The sequence below is a fragment of the Sorex araneus genome, chromosome 3, assembly GCF_027595985.1.
Source record: "Sorex araneus isolate mSorAra2 chromosome 3, mSorAra2.pri, whole genome shotgun sequence".
In the NCBI taxonomy this organism is placed as follows: Eukaryota; Metazoa; Chordata; class Mammalia; order Eulipotyphla; family Soricidae; genus Sorex; species Sorex araneus.
The window spans coordinates 153,074,247-153,097,808 of record NC_073304.1 but is presented as its reverse complement, the minus strand read 5'-3'; the positions used below and the strand labels follow the sequence as shown (position 1 = coordinate 153,097,808).

The 23,562-nt window shown below is 46.3% G+C and overlaps 1 protein-coding gene across 3 annotated transcripts in view; it reads right to left on the bottom strand.

Annotated features, from left to right (window-relative positions):
• The window catches only part of OTUD7B (OTU deubiquitinase 7B), a 60,223-nt gene that overhangs the window by 17,451 nt on the left and 19,210 nt on the right, over positions 1–23,562 (bottom strand). The window contains exons 2-5 of one of the 3 annotated variants that reach the window (XM_055131346.1): positions 9,078–9,227; positions 4,583–4,774; positions 1,757–1,984; positions 1,010–1,111 (exon numbers count right to left, since the gene is read on the bottom strand). In XM_055131346.1, coding sequence (XP_054987321.1) covers positions 1,010–1,111; positions 1,757–1,984; positions 4,583–4,774; positions 9,078–9,162 — 607 coding nt within the window. In that variant the 5' untranslated portion in view covers positions 9,163–9,227. Of the gene's footprint in view, positions 1–1,009; positions 1,112–1,756; positions 1,985–2,039; positions 2,923–4,582; positions 4,775–9,077; positions 9,228–23,562 lie in introns of those variants that run through there. The other 2 variants (XM_055131348.1, XM_055131349.1) reach the window with 2 other exon arrangements.

Genomic DNA, 23,562 nt, shown 5'->3' with positions numbered 1-23,562 from the left:
GCTGCGTATTGGACAAGCTACACCAAGCAGGTGGGTCTTGCACTTTGGGTCCCGCACTTCAGTCCTGCTCACAGGGCTGAAGTCTGAAGGACACTGAACAAGAACTCCTGTAAGCAGGTGAACAAGCCCCACAAAGGTCTCCTGAAAATAAGTCTTTTAATCCACAGAGCAACATGAGTGACCAAATATTCATGACTGTGCAGGGCTAACCCATGCCTCACCAGGTACCAACACTGCAGCAGAGCGTGTGCCTGAAGCCCAGTCACAGATGGCAGCCAAGAGCGAGAAGTGGGTGTTCAGGAAGTCCAGGTGCACACTCTGCCCCACGCTGTACCCTAAGCCTGCTCAGACTCACGTGGGCCCTTCCGGACAGCAGTGAGCAGGCTAGGAGTGCGAGAACTCCCCAGCAGGGCTGGCACATACACACAGAAGCACAGCCTGGCCCCTGTTCCCGCTCTCAGCCATGACTTTCCAGACTCAGCCACAGCACTGAAGCCTCTGCCCAGGTCCTGAGGGCCAGGGAAGCTCCCGCTGCTGGCTCTGGAACCCAGGACCCACCCTAGTGACCTGTAGACTGTAGACAAGTGTAGACAAGTGTCAAGATGGACACTTTCACTGCCATACACTCACTCTCTTCTCTCCCACACTGAATCGTTACTTTTCATTTATTTTGGGCCACCCCTCATGGTGTTTAGGACTTACTCCTAGTTCTGTGCTCAGTAATTTCCCCCCAGCAGGGCTCTGAAGACCATCTGTGGAGCAAAGCAAATATCTTCTCTTCCATACTAGCTCTCCAGTCCTGAACTTCTTGCGATCATGTTGGCAGGATCAAAATCTGCACCTCAGATTTAACTTTAATGCTGCCTTTACTCCTTTTCTGGAGTCCGTTTTGGGGCTACAGCTAGGAGTGCTCTGGGGTTACTCTTGAAATGGTGCTCAGAGCGTGAGCTCTCTCCCCTGCCCTGCTAACACTACCTTCCCACAGGAATGGAGGGCCACGCAGACTTACCAAGAGAGGCTGCATGCAGTAGGCAGTTCCCATCTCCAGTGGTTGCCAAAGGGAGCAGCCTCTGACAGGTGGGGTCCATGCTCACCCACCAGTTCAAGCGGCCTATAGCAATAGGAGAAAGAAGCTCCTGTGGAATACTGCCTACTGCTCCTTGTTTGCTTTTCTTTTGTTTTGGGTCCCACCTGGCAATGATCAGAAGTTACTCCTGGATCTACACTCAGAAATCAGAAATCACTCCTAGAGGTGCTTGAGGGACCACATAGGGTTTCAGGGATCAAATTAGGGTCGGCTGTGTGTAAGGCAAGTGCCCTGACTGCTGTACAACTGCACTGGCTCCAACTTCATTAAATTGAACATTTAAGATAAACCCAATGCAAAAGTTAAATCTTCTGAGAAAGGTTCATGTAAGTATGACTTTTGGATAACTTTCTACTGATCATCATTTGAAGCCATGGTCTGTTGCTTTCAAGGGTACTCCAGAATAACAGAAAATGGATCTGTACATTTCCCACGGGTTGATTCCCACTTCTTCCACATGTCGGGTTTCCCTCTGAACAAGAAATTTCCAGGGGAAAGTGTCTGTTGCTTGTTCTAACTGATTCACTCTTCACGTGAAGCAGCAGCAACCAGATTACCACGCCCTCACCCGGCCAGTTGCTGACTCTGAGCCTGACTGGGGCGCCCGCGCCAGTTGTGCCTCTCCCGTGAGAAGCGCTGGTAGGACTGCAAGCAGAGGCACTCACGGACCTGCCTGCTCCAAGGCCACGAGCATCGACTGTTCAATGAGGTCTCTCTCGATGAAGCTGCGGAAGTCGTCGGGGTACATGGTGAGGTCTGGGAGCTGGAAGGCACAGATGGGCATTTCCAGGGGGTGCTCACTGCTCCCCCCACCCCCACCATTGGAGGAGACATGGGAGCGGGCCAGGGAGATGATGCTGGAGCTGGCGTGGGAGATGCCCCTAGACAGGCGTTTCTCTGCAATGAGAAATGGAGTCACTGAGAACATGCACAGCCCATTCTGAGAACTCACACAGCGACCATTTGCCCTGAGGGTGTCCAGCAGGTTACTCTCTGGCCTCAGTGGTTCCAGAGCTCACAAGCTTCTTTCTCAAACATAAGAGTAGAACGGAGGCAGCGGAGGTCCTGCAGACATGGCACCAATACATGACAGGTACATACGCCACCTTCCGTCCTTCTCGGACTCTGTTCCTGCATCCCACCCCTCAACAGGAGCCCATTCACTGGGACTTGCTCACTGATAGGAGGAGGAAGGATTTTTTTTTTTTTTTTTTGCTTTTTGGGTCACACCTGGCGATGCTCAGGGGTTACTCCTGACTCTGCACTCAGGAATCACCCCTGGCAGTGCTCAGAGGACCATATGGGATGCTGGGAATCGAACCCGGGTCGGCTGCATGCAAGGCAAACGCCCTACCCGCTGGGCTATCGCTCCAGCCCCAGGGAAGGAGGAAGGATTTTACAGAAAGGGGTTTCAGTCAAATTAGCTCTTCAATACTTTTCAGTTTTGGTGAAGGCAGAAAGAAATTTCCATAAGAGAAAATTCATGACAAGTCTCACATATTCAAGAGAATGTATTTCTCTAGCATCAATCACATTTCTTTTTACATTATTCACTAACATTTTTCATGGTATTTGCATTTATCAGCAATGTATAGGTATAGTTATTTCCTGCTACAGATGAAGACAGCAATGCAGACAGTGCTCCCAGTCATTGCATTTGTTCTGAATATGTGCCACTTGTAACTTCCTAGTAGCTATCCATGTAATCATAATTTGTTCAATGAAGTACTATGATTCATTTGCATGCCTGAACCATATCAAGATCATCCAAAGTGAGAAAAGGTAGTTCTCAACCCAATATCTGTCAAGCTGTCTCAAGTTACTTTATAGTGATGATATATGTAAACACACACACACACACACACACACGCGCGCGCGCGCGCAAAATCATCTTATTTTCTGGTTTCTGGTGCCAGAATTGAACACAGAATTGAACACAGAGAAGCATGTGCTCTCTATCACTGTGCTGCATGCTTGAACCCTGTGATGCTATCTGTGTATATCATACTATTTTTCAATTAAAAAAATTTTTACTGAGGGCACCATGATTTACAAAGTTAAAGGGTGAAGTTTCAGGCGTAACCCAGCACTGATCCCACCACCAGTGTCAGCTTTCCTGCAGTGTTCCCGGGTCCACTCCTGCCCCAGCCTGCCTCCTTCTGAGCATGTTTTCCCACACAACAGGGACGCTCAGGCCCCACATGCAGAGACGGGATTCGAGTCAGGGCCATGGCCACAGCTGCAGTGAGGCAAGCCCAGTTTACATACTGTCTCTCTGGCCCTTAAAGCTTTTAAAAATTATATATAAAGTACAATGGGCTCATGGTTAAAACAAAACAAAATAGGGGCTGGAGAGATAGTATAGTGGGTAAGGTGCTTGCCTTGTCTGGGTCAACCCAGGTTTGAGTCTTGGCACCTGATATGGTTCCCCGAATCCCACCAGCAGTGATCCCTGAGCCCGGCTGAGTGCAAGACCAATGCCCCACCCGCTGTGCTATTGCTCCAGCACCGGCAAACTTCTATTTTTCTAGAATTTTTCATGCATGTACAATTTAACATTTTAACACGGTAAACAGGAGGACACAAAATATACTATACTGTGTCTTTCTCTTTAGGAGACTTTTCTAAAATAGTAAATCATGTTCTGATTTTTTTTTTTTTTTTTTTTTTTTTTTTGCTTTTTGGGTCACACCCAGCGATGCTCAGGGGTTACTCCTGGCTTTGCACTCAGGAATTACTCCTGGCGGTGCTTGGGGGACCATATGGGATGCCGGGGATCGAACCCGGGTCGGCCGCGTGCAAGGCAAACGCCCTACCCGCTGTGCTATCGCTCCGGCCCCCATGTTCTGATCTTAATGGTTACAAAGTACTCCATAACGTGAATGATTACACTTTATGTAACCACTACTCCACATACAAATACTGTCTTTTTTTACTGGCCACACTGGCGGTACTCGGTACTCGGTGGCCCCCCACAGGGCCTGAGCAGCCTGTCTCCAGCTTCCCAGCCAGCCCTTAGTGCTAAGAGACACTGAGGGGCTCTGACTCAGAAGGAAAGGGGCACTGCACATGTGTCCATGCCTGCAGTTGTGTGAACAATGCCTAGAAACAAAGTCTCTGGTGACAGCCTCTGTGCATTTTGTCTTTTGTTCTGAGTCACCCTGCAGCAGAGTTTCCTTGGGCCAAAGCAGCAGTGCTCGGAGGCCGCCCAGTGCTTAGACCGAGTCCAGGCCCTGTGCCCACTGCTCAGGTGCCCATTCCTGGATGCACATGCATTTCAGATTTCTGACAGATCCTGGGAAGCCTTACAGCTCACCCCATTAAGGGTCCTACTACCTCAGTACACAGACGACCTCTCAGAACATCTCCCTGCTCCACAGACACACAGCACCCAGGATGCAGACCCCTGGAACGTGGCCCCCCTAAGGACCTTCTGACTGTCTTCAGCGGCCCCCCCCCCCCGCCCTGCTCTGTCCACAGAAGTGACCCCGGTACCTTGAACGATGTCATCCTGTCGCTGGAGGGTGGGCCGGGGCGGGCGCACGGCAGGCTCTCTTTCGGAGAACCCCTTACCAGGAGTCCTGACACCCCCGCTGCCCTCACTAAAAGGCAGGGGCAGGTTCCCGGCATGGACCTGACGCAGCTGCTGGAAATCACTGAAGGCAGCGCTCACATCCCAGTTCTTCCCTAGAGGGGCAAAGCAAAGGCAGAAGCCGAGTGTGCGGGCTGCAGAGGAAGCCAGAGAGCGGGGCAGCTCACACCTCCACACTCAGCAAGTGTTCAAGCAACCGCTGACCCATGCCCTGACCCTTACTCCTTACCCCCTACTTCCTCGCACTGTGACTGGAAGCAGCAGTGAACCAATCTACTTGTCAATTTTCCAAGTCTGCTCTGGGAGCACAGAAACTGTCTCCCTTTATAGAAAGGGCCTAGGGCTCTAGAACAAAAACCTCATGCCACGAACCAAGGAAACCAAATGACAGCAGTATAGTGACTTGCCTGAGGCCGCCACAGTCCACACAGGGAGCAGAAAGGCAAGCGCCCTATGCACTGGAGTATCTCTCCAGATCCCTAAATGATGTTTTTGAAACACACAGTTGGGGCATTATATATGTATTTCCTGTGGCTGCTGTCATGTTTCTTCTTCCACAAATTAAATACTAGCATCAGACCACATCTGCTGACATTTTTCTCAACTCTTCGCCTCACCTCCCTTTGTTCCCTGTTTCAGCTCACACTGGCACCTCTGTAGTCCCTGGACCAGTAAAGAGTTTCCACTGCCTGAAAGGCTGAGGCGTTTTTGTTTTGCTTGGTTTGGGGGCCAGAGCGGCTATGCTAAAGGCACTATGCAGGGTTAGGGATTGAACTGGATGCTTATACAGCCTTTTGAATTAGCTCTCGGACCCTCACAGTCATGATCTATTGGGTGGAGGGATTGGGGCCACACCTGGCAGTATTCAGGTACTCCAGGATCTGTCCTCAAAGGTCTCTCCTGGTGATGCTCTAGAGACCCCATGTGGTGCCAGGGCTGAACTGGGGCTGGCCAAAACACAAGTTAAGTGTCAATACTTATAGTATCTCTCCAGCCCATTGTTACATCTACGTATGTCCTGCTTCTCCAATTAGAAGTCACAACCTGGGCTGGAATGACAGTAGGTAGTAGGTAGGGCTTTTGCCTTGCATGTGGCTGAGCGAGATACTTGATACCCGATATGGTCCTCTGAGCCCCACTAGGAGTGAACCTCGAGTGCAGAGAGAAACCCCTGAGTACTGCTGGCTGGGGCCCAACTGCACCCATCCCCCAAAACAAAAACCAAACAAAAAACAAAGGAAAAAAATACACAACCTGTTCTAGAGAGACAGTACTGTGGGCAGGGTGCTTACCCTGCACATCCCCGACACCCCATATGGTCCCAAGTACTGCCAAGCATAAAAACTGCAGTCTGCCTCATCACTCCCCCTCTCTGGTTTCACAGCACTTACACACCTTTAGAAACGACTAAAGCTTATTAACTATCTTTCCAACAGAATGCTAAGGGCAGGGTCTGTTCTGAAGACAGTCCACGTCACTGAAGAGGGGAGGCCTGATGAAAGGTGAATGCATGGTGTGTGCCCTGAGCACTGTGCATCTGTGTCTTTAACTGTCTGCTACTCTCCTTAAAACGAGGTTCCCTAACCACCCAAACTGCATCGTCACCATCTTTTGTCCCTAACAGCTTCTTTCTCCTGTTCCAAGTCAGCCAGTCTTCCCATCCTTCCAGGTCAGAAACCTGAGGGAAGCGCCCTCAGTGGCTTCACTCCCTTCACCACACTCCAGATTCTGTTCCTCCTCTTCTCTCATCAGCGAGTCTTTACCCGAAACACACCTCAAACCCAGTCCATTTTTATTTATTTATTTTTTTTTGCTTTTTGGGTCACACCCAGCGATGCTCAGGGGTTACTCCTGGCTCTGCACTCAGGAATTACTCCTGGCGGTGCTTGGGGGACCATATGGGATGCCGGGGATCGAACCCGGGTCGGCCGCGTGCAAGGCAAATGTCCTACCCGCTGTGCTATCACTCCGGCCCCAAACCCAGTCCATTTTTATTGTTACCACCCCAATCAGGGATAATACATGGCCTCTGGTCTTTGAGAGGGACTCTAATCTAGTCTATTCTTGGAAATCAGAGTTAACTTTTATTTTTTTTATTTTTTGCTTTTTGGGTCACACCCAGCGATGCTCAGGGGTTACTCCTGGCTTTGCACTCAGGAATTACTCCTGGCGGTGCTTGGGGGACCATATGGGATGCTGGGAATTGAACCCGGGTCGGCCGCGTGCAAGGCAAACGCCCTACCCGCTGTGCTATCGCTCCGGCCCCTAGAGTTAACTTTTAAAGGAATCTAGCAAGAAACAGAGAGAAGCTAGAAGAGCAGGAGCGGGGTCCTCTGATTTCCCTTCTAAATTCTATTTTAACCTTATCCACTTCTTTTGTTTTGGGGCTACATCTGGCGATGCTCAGGGCTTACTCCTGGCTCTGTGTTCAAGAATCACTCTGATGAACTCCGAGGACCATATGGGGTGCTGGGGATCAAACTCGGGTCAGCTTCTGCAAAATAAGTGCCTTCCCTCTGCCCGATTGCTCCAATCTTAACCTACCTATAGTCCACATCATCATCTCATTTCAAGCTGGCAACATTCTTTTTTAATTTCCCTTTCCTGCAGTATTGGGGATCAAATCCAGGCTTCACACATACAAGGCAAGTGCTCTACCACTGCGCCACAATCTCAACCCTGAACTAAACTTAGCAATATTATTTTGGGGCCACATCTGGTAGAGCTCAGGAGTTCCTCTTGGGGTTCTATGCCCAGTGGTCACGCTTGGCAGGGTCAGGAATGGATCTGGGGTTGGGTGCCTGCAAGACAGGTGCCTTAAGCCCTATACTATCTCTCTTGCCCACTAAATTAACAGTATTCTTCACTGATTTGACCACTTCTCTGGCCATTGATTGTTTCATAACCTTAAACAGTAAAAACCCAAATTTTAGTATGTTGCTTCCCTGATTAACATCTTTCAGTGCTTTTCCAATGGCTATCATTTGAAGCGCAATGACACAGAAGGCTCCCTATTCTGCGCAGAGTCTGTTTCCTATGCCCCGTCCCACTTTTCCTACCTCACTACAGCTTCTCCGGTGTGTCACACAATCTCTGATCCTTAGGCCGGCTGTAAGCCAATGTTTTCTACAGACACTTGCTTCTACTTTCTCAAGGTTTCCACACACTCTTAAAGTCATCAGCATAAAGGTCTTTCTGTACTAGCTCAACCTTCTCTTACTACCTAAAGCTTTCTTTATTAATTTGTAATGTAACTGCTAAGAGCCATCTAGATTTGCACCCATATTGCCTAGGTTCAAGTACTACTGAGCCTCATATTTAAGAAGTGTAAAACTCATATTTAAAAGATAGCATAGCGGGCAGAGCGCTTAGACTACATATATGTGGTCAACCCAGGTTCCCCAGCACCCTATCACATGGTCTCCTGAACATCACCAGGAGCGATCCCTGAAGAATCCAAAGAAAAAAAATTCTTTGTATATGATTTCAATCCTTAAGGAACTCAAATCTAGAACATTTGGGGGCTGTAGAGACAGTTAATGGGCATGAGGCCCAGATTCAACCCCTTGGGCACTGCTAGGAATAATCCCTAAGCACACAAAATTCCCTCAGCACTGTTAGTAGCAATCCTTGAGTACCACATGCTGGAGGTGGCCCCTGAAAACACTTGGTGTGATCTAAAAACAAAGCAAATAAATAAACAAAAATCCCAAAACATTCATACTTATGTATAAAATATAAATAAAGGAAATCGGGAGCAAAATGAAACCACCAAATTTATAAACATAGAAATACCCATTCAAACTATAAAGAAACCAGACCATATATACAAACAAAGCAGGGAGCACATAATTAATGTCTAATGAAAACAAGCCTTTTGGCTTGGACTACAGAACTCAATTTATCAAGATGGGAGAGGGGCTGGGGCTGAAGCAGAGTGCCACTGGGGCAACTTTGGTGGTTGACTTAGTAGAGTGACACTGTGTCCCCTTAAAACATATCAACATTCCACTCTTGTAAATCAATGTTATTTCAGTAATAAAAACTAATAATTCTAAAAACTAAAACAAATCCACTGATGATCCCAAATACAAAAACCCTAACAGCACCTTTATAAAGAGAAAAACTTACAGATCTAGAATTAAATCTACAGTAGACTAATATTAAAGTTCATTTCCGTTACCTGAGTGTAAACAGTTAAGAAAGCACCCCCCAAATTTGAGGTTAAAAGGGGATTTGATTAAGAATTTAAAGTTTTTTAAAATTAAAAATCATGTTGTCTCCTGTATAAAGGAGATCAAGAAGTAAGTTAATGTACTGTCCGCTGGACCTCTCTATGGTGCATTCCAGGTGAACAGAGATGGGAAAAGTCTTCTCTCTCTCCTTCACAGCCCCTACCTTCCAGAAGATCTCGGGCCAGCCCTGGCTCTGCTCCTGTAGAACGAACAAACTCTGAGAGGACAGCGTCCATGTCCACGGTCATGTGATCATGAAGCACTTTCAGGCAGCTGATGGGTGGGGGACATAGATCACGATTCAGGCCTCCACCTGAGAAGGAAACAAACACGTCAGACTCCAACTGCACTGGACGAGCCAAAGATTGTCTGATTTCAGCGTCCTCCAAACCCACTGAGGAAACTAAATCCTACCTCACTCGTCTCAGCTCAAGTTATTGTAAAGAGGCACCATGGAGGTTCCTGATACCTCACTAATTTATCTATATCAACCACAAAACAGTAATGCCCCCCCCCCCGAATATGCTTCTATCCTACCTTTCTGGAGTATTTCATTTTAACTACCTGCATCATAAACAAAAGCACACAGCTGCCAGCCCGATGAACACCCTCCCACCTGCACTTCTAACACAGTCCCGAGATTATCTCCTTCCTGTCATCCCACACACCCTGGAACTCAGTTTCATGACTTGTCTCTGGTTCTCTATGTATGTTTCTGAAAGCAGGATGTGTGTGTGTGTCTCGTCCACTTGGGCGTTCCCGGCATGTGTCCCTGGGCACTAAGCACACGAGACTCTCTGGTAAATATTTGCCGAATGAAAGAATGCGTGAGCGCTATGGGTGGAACAACCGAACTGGTTAGTATTCGAGGGCTGAGGATACAGGAGGATCAAACTGATAAAAGAGCTCAAGGAATCAAAACAAAAACAACATGCTACTATATTAAGTCATGAGTCCAAAGGTCCCCATCAGAAGTCTAGCTCTACCCACCAATTCCCGGAGCTTAGGAAGCTCATCTTTCTCTTTGGGCCTCTTGAATCTGTGTACCAACCTCCCTCCAGAGACTGGGGAAGTTCTTGGTTATTATTTCTTCCTCCAGTCATTCCTCCCTTTCTCTTTTCCTCTTTTCTGCTATCCCTATAATTCAGAGATTACTTCCCTGAAGAAGCTTGTCTTTCTCCACCCACAGCACATGACTGTTCAGGAAGTTTGCCGGGAAAGACCACTTTCGTAGCCCCATTCTGACAGAGATAAAGTCCCTGACTGGGAGTCGGGCAAAAATCCACACTCAGCTCCAGTGGTCAACTGAGAAGCAAGGGGTGAAAGCCAATCCTGAACCCAAACTGCACTTCAAATAGGCTTACAGTTAGTTCTCTGCCCTACCGTATCAACCTGCATTTGGGGGTGCCTCATGAGAAGTCTGGGGACTAGAATAATAGTACAGTGGGTAGGGCACCTGCCTGTACAGAATTGACCTGGGTTGGATCCCTGGCATCCCATATGGTCCCTCAAGTCCTGCCAGGAGTGATCCCTGAGCACAGAGTCAGGTGTAAACCCTGAGCATCGCTGGATGTGGTCCAATCCTCCCCTTAAAAAAAGAAGTCTGGAGTTATGTAATGGAGCCTTTCCAAGAACACCTACTCCCAAACGACCTGTGTGTACTCTACAATGATTCTTAGATACCTTCCCTTCACATTTGTTCCCTATTCCAGGGCACAGTCTGTTTAGATACATTAGCTCCTGATATCCAGTATTCCTTAGAAACAACAGTAACGTGGCTGATAAAACCATGTCACTGACTTGGAAACAATAATTTTTTTCTTCTTGTTTAGTTTTTGAGCCACACTCAGCAATGCTCAGGGCTTACTTCTGGCTCTGAGCTCAGGGATCATTCCTGGTGGTGCTCGGGGAATTTTATGGGGTGCTGGGGTCTGAATGAACCCAGGCCAGCCATGTGGAAGGCCATTGTCCAACTCACTGTACTATCTGACACTCCAGCAGTGAATTCTTTTTGAGGAAAAAATAATGTAGTATCATCACATAGCACCTATAATTACTGTTTCAGCAATCCAAGAGACCCAGAGAGAATACACATTTTATTCATACATATAGCCCTACATCTAGCTTCACATCTTCTGTACAGCAGACCATCAGCAAAGGGCTGGCGAAGGAACACAACCAAGAGTCTCCCAACTGACCAGCCTGAGGGATAACTAGGGGACTTCATAACCTATAACACTTTGCCACTTCGAAGGGCCGATCAATCTGAGAGATTCAGAAACTCCCCTCTTGGGACAGTCACTTCAACTTTACAGCGAGCTTCCTATTAACTGGACTTTGGTCTCACTGGCCTCCTGGGGATCCTAAATGGCTTGGATTCTGGGCCTCCTAGGATCCCTAACAAGTTTATAAAGTGAACTTCATGTCACTAGCATTTCAGAAACTATGATCCTTATATTCTCGTTTGGTCTAAATATTACCTGTATTTAATTTATTTACATTTCAGTATCATAGGAATTAGAAAAATACTGCCAATACATGAAGTTTTGACCAAAAATATCCCAAATTTGGGGCCAGAGCACATGGCCAGCCCTGGCAGAGGTGGAAGTTATCCCTGACTCCTGAATACTGCCAGACGTGGGCCCCCTGATCCCCCAAAAAGTGTAAGTGCAAAATGAATTTCAATCTTCCCTCCCTCTAAAATAAAAAGGAATTTAGCAGTTACTTTTAAAATTTCCTTTAAAGTTACTTTAATAGGGGCTGGAGCGATAGCATAGCAGTAGGGCATTTGCCTTGCACGCAGCTGACCCGGGTTCGATTCCCAGCATCCCATATGGTCCCCTGAGCACCACCAGGAGTGATTCCATGAGTGCAAAGCCAGGAGAAACCCCTGAGCATCGCCAGGTGTGGCCCAAAAAAGAAATAAAGTCACTTAAATAATTTTCTTTAAAGAATATGGCAAACATACAACAAACACATAAAACATAATCAGCATAAAAGGTGCTCGGGAGACAAGAGCAGAGGGGCCATTCTCCAAGTTCCATGGGCTATTTCCTAGCCAGATGCCGGATTCTGAGCTGAGAAGTCAGTGAAAAACATTACTATCATATGAATTTTTTCTGCATATGTCAATAGTCATTTGTTTACATATACACACTGGTTTTGGGGTCACACTCAGTGATGCCTGGGGCTTACTCAGAATAAAAGGGATTGGGGGACCATAGGGTTGCAGGGGTTCGAACCTGGGTGGGTCACATACAAGGCAAATGCCGTCCCCACTGTGCTTTGGCTCCAGCCCATAAATAATACTTTTTTCCCCCCCAAGGTTCTTCACAATAATTTATTACATTCAATATTCCAACACCAATCACACCACTATTACACCTTACCCACCAGCACTATTTCAAATTTTCTCAACTATCACCCAAACCTGCCCAACAGCAGGCCCTAAATAATTTATTAGGTATTGCTTGATATGGGTAATTCTCTAAAAATGATCAAAAAAGGTTTCTTTAGAAGAAAGTGTGTTAAAATTGTTGTATCTCATTCTGGAGCCTTGTTGTTACAGGTTGGGCCTTGTGTGTTAATTTTTTTCTTTTTAATTAATAATAGTTGCCTTCTACCTTACATCCTATTCAACATGTGCTACTCCTGGTACATCAGTGGTATAGAGTATGAGATGTCACGGTCGCATGCTCCAGGAATTCTAAAATTTTAAATAAGGTGATATAGCTGGAGTTAAATTTTTAACTGGATGGTGACTTTGGGGTCTGTGGCACCCGTGCATCTTGTTGCTCTCTTCCAAGATGTATTTGTGAGTCTCTGAGTCATGGCTGGTTAATGAGCTTCTATGACTCCAAAGGCAGTTTGTAGGCATGACTGCCAGGGTCCTGGAAGAACAGGGAGGTTGGGGGGAGGTTGCTCATCCTCAACTCTGTGAGAGCCCAGAGATTTCAGTAACAAAACCTGCATACCTGAGTTTTTCAACAGATTCACTCATGGATGAGGCTAGTCCAAGCCTGAAGAGATCGGCTGTGACCATGGCAGCACTAGGTTCTGGAGATTTTTTGCTGCTGGTCTATGGGACTCACCCATCCCCTCTGCGGTGCCCCAGATATAAGGTTCAGCCTGATGAGGGATTCAGAGGCATCTCCAACAAAGCATTTCTTAAATAAAGAACTGCTGAAGAGCAATACTGCAATGCTAACATGAGCCTGTCAGTGTTACAAAACCCTTCCTTACATCAGTACTAGCTTTACCTGTATTCATTTGGGAATGTTTCCTACCTATACACTAGTTATAAACTCAACGTGTGGAGTAAATTAAATCTTACACCTTGTGCACTTTTTACTTTTGCTTCTGTCTTCGCCTCTGGTACTTACTTCCACTTACATGCCCTCCTGAAGTGATGACAGCAATCAAGAATGAATAGTAGTAACAAGTCAGTTTTCATCCAGCACTTTCCCAAAGGCAACAAAACAGCAATATTAATTTAAAATATGGCAGTAGTTCATGACTAAAGAAACAAGGCTTGAAAAGGCAGATACCCAGTTACTTCTACCCAAGCTCTTTTTACTATGACAGCCAAAGAAATAAGAGCAATAGTTCAGAGGGCTCTTGCCTTGTATGCAGCTGGACCAGGGTTTAATCCCCAACAAGTCATGTGGTCCCCTGAGCCCTGCCAGGACTCCGTGTAGAGTAAGCCCTGAGCACCACCAGGTGTAGCTCCAAAACCAAAACCAGAAATTAGTGCATTATTGATTTCTGGACTGAATGAATTCTTACCCATTTATTTATTTCATCCTGGGAAAAGGCTGTTTATCTTTCATATTAAAACATGTGCCTTAATTTATTCACTTTCACCATTTCTGCTTGAGTACCAGGGCCTCACCATTAGCAAACGCCCCAACAAGTGTTGCCAGCTTTACAACTTGACTCCTCGACCTGCTGCACAACAGCACAACAGCCTCATCTCACACTGAACCACTTTACTCTTTTTGCCTCGCTCTGGAGGCTACATCCATAGGTGGTAGTGTTAGGGATCTAACCCTGGGCTCCAGCAAGCAAGCACCAGTCCTTCTGAGTCCTCTCCCCGGTCCTAAGCCTGCCTGTGTCTTACCTACCTCCCCAGGACCAAAATTCACACTGTTCTTCGTCTCAAGCACTGAGGTCAGGGCTAGGGAAACAATGGTGCAGAGGAAACAATCTCCCGGGGCTGGAGCAATAGCACAGCGGGTAGGGCGTTTTGCCTTGCACCGGGCTTGATTCCCAGCATCCCATATGGTCCCCCGAGCAGCGCCAGGAGTAATTCTTGAGTACATGAGCCAGGAATAACCCCTGTGCATCGCCGGGTGTGACCCAAAAAGAAAAAAAAAAATCTCCCTCCCCACAAGGCTGCTAGGACACAGGGAGGTGGGTTTTAATGATCGATTTTAAATGGGGAGATTTATTTCCTATAGTGAGTCAGGAAAAGATTTCCCAAGAAAGCGAAGCTATGTGTTTGACCCAGAGAGTGAGTCAGAATTGGAAAGTAAAATTAAAAATTGGAAAGTCAAAGAATATTCTGAGAAGATGAAATAAGTATAAATCAGTTCTGTTGTGGCGGGAAGAAGGAAGGAGGGCCCTGAGAATGATGTGAGATGAAGATGAAGAGAGGGGCCAGTAGATCCCACACACCCAGTTTTATCCTAAAAGAAGAGAGAAGCAGGAGCAGGGTATGGTCAGATCTTAAAACACAGCACAAACAATACTGAGAATAGCTAAGAGGGAGCGAAAGAGGTCTCGGGGAATTGCTCAGGGTTCCTGAGGGAGTCTGTGCAGAAGCTGGTAGTGATGTGCTCGCTGCGCCCTGGACAGACCTGGGAGGTATGTTCTGAGCTAAGTAGAAGGCCGACTTCTGCGTGTACAGTCACACAGCAGTGGACAAACAGTGGCCGGATGGAACAGAAACAAACCAAGGATGCCGCAGAGCTGGGCTTGGCTAGCGGTGAGGACTAAGGACAGAAAGGACCCTACTTTGCTCCTTCTCCTTATAAACGGGCACGTACCCAGAGACTGCTTGCTTAGTTTACTCTCCGGTAAAAGTTTCACTCTATTTCACCTGGTGAACCCCGAGCTCAATTTCCCAACTGAGCAAGAACATTCTTTCCAGTTAAACACCCACCTCCGGCTGCAAACCAGTCAACTGTGCTAGCATGAGCTCTGTCCAATCCTCAGTCTACTATGGTGGTTTCTACAAAGGCGTCACCTCCTTACTGCTCTTAGTCATCTCTGGTAGGGTTGGCCTGTCTGTCCTCTGTGCTCAGGCCATGCTCTGACCTGGCCTCTGGCCTCTGCCTCTGCACCCCCTGTGCTCTCCTTATCCTGTGTCATGCGTGGCTACCTATAACCACGGGTCTTTATCTCTGCACTCTTTAGCAACCCCATAAAAAATGCCACTCATGCCCGAGTACCAGATGTTAGACTCAAAGGTATTCACAGCCCCAGTCTAACTTTTCCTGCCTCCCCCAGAAGCCCCATAAGCACTTCAAACACAGCATATACACAGGGACCCATTCTCTCAGCCCTGTAGCCATCAGAATATACAGAGACCCATTCACTCACACATCCTCCACCTCTGCAAACAATCTTCCAGCATGCTTTTTCTAACAAACATCACCTAAATCACAAACCGGAAGTTCTCTTGCCTAGTCCTTATTCACAGTTATCTACTAAGTTTTACTAATTTCTCCAATCTGTTCAACACCTTAAAGAGGCTATATCCATTTAATTCTCTAACTTATTTTCTCTGCAGCTATTATTCGCAATGGTTGCTCCTGTAGGCTGATCAATCTAAATGCAAACATGACAGCTTTATAACCCAGTTGAACGTGTCAATGGATCCTTTGTGACTAAAGCATAAGGCTCAAATTCCTAAGGCCGCTCCCCACCCCAACAGAGCCCCAGCAGCCAAAAACCTCCAGAACTCAATCGCTGCCATGCTCATGGCCACTCTCCACAGGCTCGGACGAGCCTCACCCATGAGTGAATCTGCAGAAAAACCCAGGTATTCGGGACTTGTGACTGAAATCTTTAGGCTCGCACATAGTCAGGAATGGGTGACCTCTCCCCTGTGCTTTTGATAACTTAGCAGTCAAATCCACAAGTCGCCTTTTGCGCCATAGAACCTCATTAACAGCCATGATCCAGAGACTCAGAAACAAAGCTCTCAGAAGAGAGCAACATAGAACAACACAGAGCAGAGATGCCTCCAGACCCCGCACCAGGCTGTCTCATCCGGGCAACCTAGAGGGAGGTGAGTGAGTCCCCTTCCTGTTCCAACTGAGCCCTGATAGCTGAAAATCTCCAGATCTCAATTGCTGCACCATGCTCATAGCCATCGGTGAATTTGCTGTATAACCGTATTTTAAATTGTAGAATTCCTGGAGCATCTCATACTTACACCGCTGATGCACCGAGTAGCAAACCACACCTGATGGGTTTTAAAGTAGAAGGCAACCAATCGCTGGGGGTGGTGGAAACATATACATACACACATACATATATATATGTATATATATGTATACATATGTATATATAAAAGCACACAAGACTCAACCTTTAACAATATGTTAGTAATCAATCTCTTAGAGAAGGGTTTAATGGCTCCAGGGTGAAATACAAAAACCTTGCATACATTTTCCTCTAAGAAAAGTTTTATGAATATTTTTAGATTATTCATAGCAAGCAATACAAAACGAATTATTTCAGTTCTGCTTTGGGGGCAAGGTTTGGGGTTCGGGGTGGAAACATTCAAAATAAGGTGGTGGGAAAGTGTAACAGTAGTGAGACTGGTGTTCGAATATTAAATGTAATAAATTATTGTGAGTAATTTTATGGCAGAATCTCCTGACCCCACGCAGGCTGTCTTCATTGGGGCCCCCTCGAAGGGGGGCGGGTTGAGTTTCCCTCCCTGCCCCAAGCAGAGTCTCGCTAGCCAAAAACCTCCAGAACCTAGCCACAGCCATGCTCAAGACCACTTTCCACAGGCTCGGATGAGCCTCACCCATGAAGGAACCAACAGAGGAACCCAGGTGTGTGGGCCCTGGGGCTGAGATCTCCAAGCCCGCTCGAATCGGGACTAGGCCTCCTCCACCCAGATCTCCAGTTTTCCAGTAGCCTGGCAGTCACACCCACAAACTCCCCCTTACTCCCATGTGCCATGTAATCTCATCAATGCCTAAAATCCAGAGACTATACAACAAAGCTCCGGAAGAGAGCGAGATGGTAGAGCCTGATAAGCTACCTGTGGCGCATTTGATATGCAAAAACAGTAACAATAACGGGCCTCATTCCCCTGTCCCTGACTGCAATAGGGACGAATGGAGACATCACTGGCGCCCGCTCAAACAAATTGATAATCGTGAAGACAGTGATACAGTGAATAATTTTATAAAATTAAATTTAAAAAAATTCCTAAGGTGGGCAAACAGGCAGTAGAGAGGCTATGGCACTTGCCTTGCCTGTGGCCAACACTGGTTTGATCAGTTCTTCACTCTGCCACCACCTTGGATAGAGCCCAAACTTTCATCCTCCATCCCCCCAAAAGATCAAAATCTCTCTCCTTCATGGTATGAAAATAGACAAATGAACTCAATATAGTAAAAATGAAGTTGTAAAAAATAAATTCAATTCCCAGAGGGTGTGGAGTCAATTGGGAGAAAGAGAACAAACATATTTTCAAGGACTGAACTGGGCTCTCAGTGGTGGACTTAATGTAGTTTGTGTGTATATATGTATATGCTATATACACACAGATTTTTCAGTGGTGCACATTTGAAAATTGTTACATAATGCAGTATTATTTTAACAAAAGAGTAATATATCAATTTTGAAAAATATCTGAATTCTGGGGCTGGAGTGATAGCACAGTGGGTAGGGCGTTTGCCTTGCATGCGGCCGACCTGGGTTCGATTCCCAGCATCCCATATGGTCCCCTGAGCACCGCCAGGAGTAATTCCTGAGTGCAAAGCCAGGAGTAACCCCTGTGCATCGCCAGGTGTGACCCAAAAAGAAAAAAAAAATCTGAGTTCTAATACATGACAAATGAAACCGTTCATGAGTTGGACCTTATCTTTTTTTGGAGGACGGGTGGTGGGGCCATGTTTATCTCACCTGAAAGCGCCCCCTCTTCCCAAACTAACTTCTTCAGTCCTATAGCCAGTGCTTAGTGACATAGGACCTAGTTCTGTTCCAATTCCATTGTCTTTCAGCTCCTTGAAATGACAAAAAAATAGAAGGAGCTCCCTGAAGTTGTATTTTCTTTTTTCTTTGGGCCACACCCAGTGGTGCTCAGGGGTTAATCCTGGCTCTACACTCAGGAATGACTCCTGGCAGTGCTCAGCGGTGGGATATGGGGATCAAGCCCAATCAGTGCATGCAAGGCAAACACCTATACGCTGTACTTTGGCCCCCATTGAGTTATATTTTCTACCAGATGGTTGGTTCATAACTGCAAAAAAACAATGTCTGTCCTTTCCTACATGCACAGACATAGCTAAAAATCTCATTCAATTACAAATCTCCAGAAACAGCAAATTAACACATATTCACTGGATTCTAATGTTATGATACCTCCCTATTCTTACCCCTTATCACTTCATTCATTCCAAATATGAAGATTTTATATTTTTAAAATGTAGAATGAAAACCTTTTAATTATTATTATTATTGCCTTTTTAATAATCAAGGGGAAATGTTTCCATCTATTCTTAATCTGCATCATTCTGGTATTTCTACCTCCGTGATATTCAGGGAATACATACTTTCTTCCTCTAAATCAAATTTAAGGAGAAAAAAAATAACTCAGGGGATGAAAGGATAGAACAGTGTGTAGCCTTGAACACGGCTAACCTGGGTTGCATCCCTGGCACCCCATATGGTCCCCCCAACCTCTGCCAGGACTAATACCTGAGCACAGAGCCAGGAGTAAGCCCTAAGTACCACTAGGTGCAGCCCAAAACAAAACAAAAATCATATTGTTTTCTACTCTCCTCAAAAGTATCAGTATGGACTCATAAACTGCTCATTAGTAGATGTGTGTGTGTGTGTGTGTGTGTGTGTGTGTGTGTGTGTGTACACATAAGATTTAACTCTTGTTTGTTTTTAAATTCCACTCCTTAAGGGTCGTGCCAGAGGCTTTTGGCTGAACCCAGGTTGGCTGCATTATTTCTCCACCGTGAATTCCTAGTTCTTTTCTTTTTAAATCAAATCTCAAAAACAGCAAACAAATCCTAAGACAAATCCCACTAATAGTCAAACGCTAACACTAAAGATTGGGAGATGTTTTAGAGAAAACTCTTATGAACTGGCATTTGTCTTTCCATTGTTACTGATTAAAGACCCCTTGGAATTGTTATATGGAAAATTAGTAATTTGGAAAACTTGTATAATGGAAGTGATCTTTGAAAAAGTCAGAGAAGAGTCCCAGAGGAAGTCTGTTGCTATAATACAGCCCAACTGGAACAGAACAAAAGCCATGCTGGTGTGTGTTTTTTAGACTTAGAGCAATCTGTCCATTTGCCAGATACAATAAATCTTCTCTTACTCCTTCCAGCCAAAGTCAGGCATAGTTTAAGGTTTGATCCTCAATAAATTAATCTTTTAAAATAAGTTTGTAAAAACAAAGGTTCTATGCGAGCCCTTGAAAAGATTTTCACTACTGCATATAAGACACAAGAAAAAATAAATATTAGAATCAACAAAGGCAAAACACACTACTGCCTCTAATCCACCCTAACCATCAGTAACTGACAGTCTCACCTCTTCATTCCAACTGGCCATTCTGCTATCACTTATACAATTTCTATCACTGGGAGAAATGGGAAGGCCAAATTTCTAGGACGTCTCTATCCACAATCAGTAATCCAGAGAAAATGAACTCACTTTGTACATTTATTTCAGTAAATTCCTCAGAACACTAGTATTTTGAGAGTCTCACACCATTAGAAAAAGAAATCTGCCTTCCACAAATTATATAATTCAAGGATACTTTGGGGGTAAGAGTGATACCTCAGAGGGCTGGAGTGTGTCCCCGGTGTGAATTCAGTCCCCAGTAACCACATGTCCACCCAAGCAATGCTAGGTTATAGCCTTAGTTGACTGAGGACGGGTGGTGGGGCCATGTTTGTCTCACCTGAAAGCGCCCCCTCTTCCCAAACTAACTATCATCACTGGGGAAGCCCCCCACTACCCTGAAATCCAAGATATTTTCTATTACTACTTTTAAATTCTCTCTCTCTCTCTCTCTCTCTCTTTTTGCTTTTTGAGTCACACCCGGCATTGCACAGGGGTTACTCCTGGCTCATGCACTCAGAAATTACTCCTGGTGGTGCTTGGGGGACCCGAGGGGATGCTGTGAATCAACCCAGGTTGGCCATGTGCAAGGCAAACACCCTACCCGCTGTGCTATCACTCCAGCCCCTGCTTTTAAATTCTTCATCTTTAAATCCCACAATTCTATCTTTTGTTTTGCAGGGAGGGGAGAGGGACTTTTTTGTTGGGCTGTTTTGTTTGGAGGCTACACCCGATCAGGGATCAATCCTAGCAGGGCTCAGAGACCCATATATGGTGCCAGGGATGAAACCCATGTTGGCTATGTGCAAGGCAAGAACTCTGCCCACTGTACTATGGCTCTGCCCCCCATAATTCTATCTTTCTCGGTCACATCAAAACTTCATGAAATGGGCCTAAGAAATCTTGGCTTGCATGCCTGTTGTCACCCACTGCCTTGTGATACCAGTCACCTTCTTAGGACTCACATCTCTCCAAACTGACTGAGCCCGTCACTTCAAATCTCCCCTGCTGGGTCCCTGAGCAGCAGACAGGTGCTGCATGGGGCCTAGGGATAGACAGAAGATGAGTCACATTCTCACCTTACTTGCACTTGAATTTGGTAAAAGAAATCTAACAGGTCATTAGTTTACTGCATGGCAGAAAGCGGAAGAAGGAGCATCTCACTGGGATGGGCTCAGGAAGTTTCTCAAGCAGAGTCTTTGGTTTTTGCTTTTTGGGTCACACCCGGCGATGCTCAGGGGTTACTCCTGGCTCTGCACTCAGGAATTACTCCTGGCGGTGCTCGGGGGCCATATGGGATGCTGGGAATTGAACCTGGGTCGGCCACGTGCAACGAAAACGCCCTACCCACTGTGCTATCGCTCCAGCCTCAAGCAGATAGTGCGTTTGGGAAGGGTGAGAACAAAGTAGGCTGGAGACTACTCCAGGTAGACAGAACTAAGGCCTCTGAAATGGACACCTTTCTTTTGCTGGGAAAAAATTCTACACCAAGGGGCTGGAAAAATAGCTCAAAGGACTGGAGCTCCCACTTTCAAGCAGGGGGCATGGCTTCTATCCCCAATACTGCAAGGTCAAGGTCCGCCAAGCACTGACGGGAGTGACCTCAAGGCACAGAGCTTCCCTGCCCCCTCCCCCGAACTTTCCCCATACCTGCCCCACCCACAAAAAATTCAGGAACCCACATGTATCAAGGAAGTATTGGCAGTTCTGCTACCTGAGGCCATAGCACTGAGGAAGGAGCACAGTCCCCTAGGGAGCAGGCTTAAGCGTCCCATAAGCAGACTCCCAGAGAGCCAGAGAGGAGATATATGAGCCCCAGCATGGGTCACAACCAGATGCACAAGTGACCCGGGGTCAGCCCCCTCACTGGCACCATCAGCAGAGAGGAGGGGACCGAAGAACATTCTGAATAGGCTTAACCCACAGCTCGGCACACTACTGTGCCTAGCAAGTACTTGTGATTCTCCTCGTATATGTAGAGTTGAGCAAGTGTGGATCAAAAATAGGCTTCAACTGTCATCATTTAACTGCTCCCCACCGAGAAATGTACAATTAAGGTCTAGATGAACAAATATATTTGTGCAGCTGAGAATGAGGCTTCCATTTTACTGTCACCTTTTTTGATTGCAAAAGCATTTTCACAAACATGCCCTGATTCAATCAAAGTTAAACATCTTGAGGATTTTCTCATTTCTTTTCATGTATTTCTCAAAGCACAAATAACACTCTGACAGCAAGTATCTGAATTCTGATACCCAAGTATTCTGAATCTGAAACAGGCTTTATATCTGTTGTCTAGGGCATGATCAACTTAGACCAGCCAAACAGATACAAGAGGCTAAAAAATACTCAGTGTTTTGCTCTGAAAAGTGATCTCCATGTTCGCCACACAGTCTATCAGTCACAAACTTCCTCCTGCCCACACCAACTCCACACCAGATTTCTACTCTGAGGTTGCAAATGGAGTTAAGGTGGCTGTGCAAGGTGAGGGGCCTGGACTTGGTCTCCAGCACTGACCGACACAACTGCACGTGTAACCTGCAGCTCTGTGTGGCTTGCCAGGTGACACAACTAAGACATCAATCTCCAGCATAGTCACCACAGCCATGCACACGCAGCCACGAATGCAGCAACTCAAAGGTATGCAAGCAAAGCGGGTGTTTGGCCCCTGAGCCCCTTCCCTGGCCCCAGAATTAGGAACTGAACATCACAGAGACTTCTGGCATTTCATCCTATAGCCTCAGTTACTGTTCAGAATGCCAGAAGCAGATAATGAGACCGAGTTGTCAAAAACTGCACACAGAGGGGCGGAGCAAAGGAACAGTAGGGAGGGCACTTGCCTTGCACAGGGCTATACCTTGCACTGCTAGGTATAATCCCAAAACAAAACAAAAATGAGTTTTATCCTATTAATTTTGTTTGGTTTTGTTTTGGGGTGACACCTGGCAGTGTTCCAGACCAACTCCTGGATCTGTACTCAGGAATTACTCCTGACAGGCTGTGGGAACCATTATGGGATGCTTCGAATCAAAGCTGGGTCAGCCCAATGCATGGCAAACACCCTACCCGCTGCACCATCACTCAGGTCCCATTGATTAATATTTTTAATAATATTGTTGAGGCTCAGAATGATGAGCAGTGGGTGGGGCACTTGCCTTGCAAGCAGCCAACCTGGATTCAACCCCATATGGTCCCCTGAGCAGTCCAAGGAGTGATTACTGAGTGCAGAACCAGGAGTAAGCCCAGAGCAACAGTTGTGACCCCAAAACAAAAACAAAAAAAATATTGGTTATGGTGGTAAAGAATGCAACCACTAGTTTTGTAGTTCATAAGATGTTTTTAAATATCCATTTACAGAAAAAATGGAGGCATAAAACAAAACAGGCCAGGCTGGAGAGAAAGTCTAGCAGGTACAGTGCTCCCATGCAGCAGCATGGGTTCGATCCTCAGCACTGCATACAGTCTTCCAAGTACTACCAGGAGGGATCCCTAAGCACAGTGGCAGGAGTAAGTCCTGAGCACTGCCAGACATATGACTCAAAAAAATAGCAACAAAAACTCAATACACATACACAGACACACACACAGACACACACACACACACACACACACACACACACACAGATGATGCTCTGAAATTTAAAAAACTTAAAAAAAAAAGATTAGAAAAGTAAACAAGGGAGCAACTAGGACACACCACAGAGATGCCTCCAGACCTGAGTCAGGCTGTCTTCACCAGGACAACTCTGAGGGGGCGGGTGAGTTTCCCTCTCCGCCCCAACAGAGCCCCTGCAACCGAAAACTTGCCTCAATCG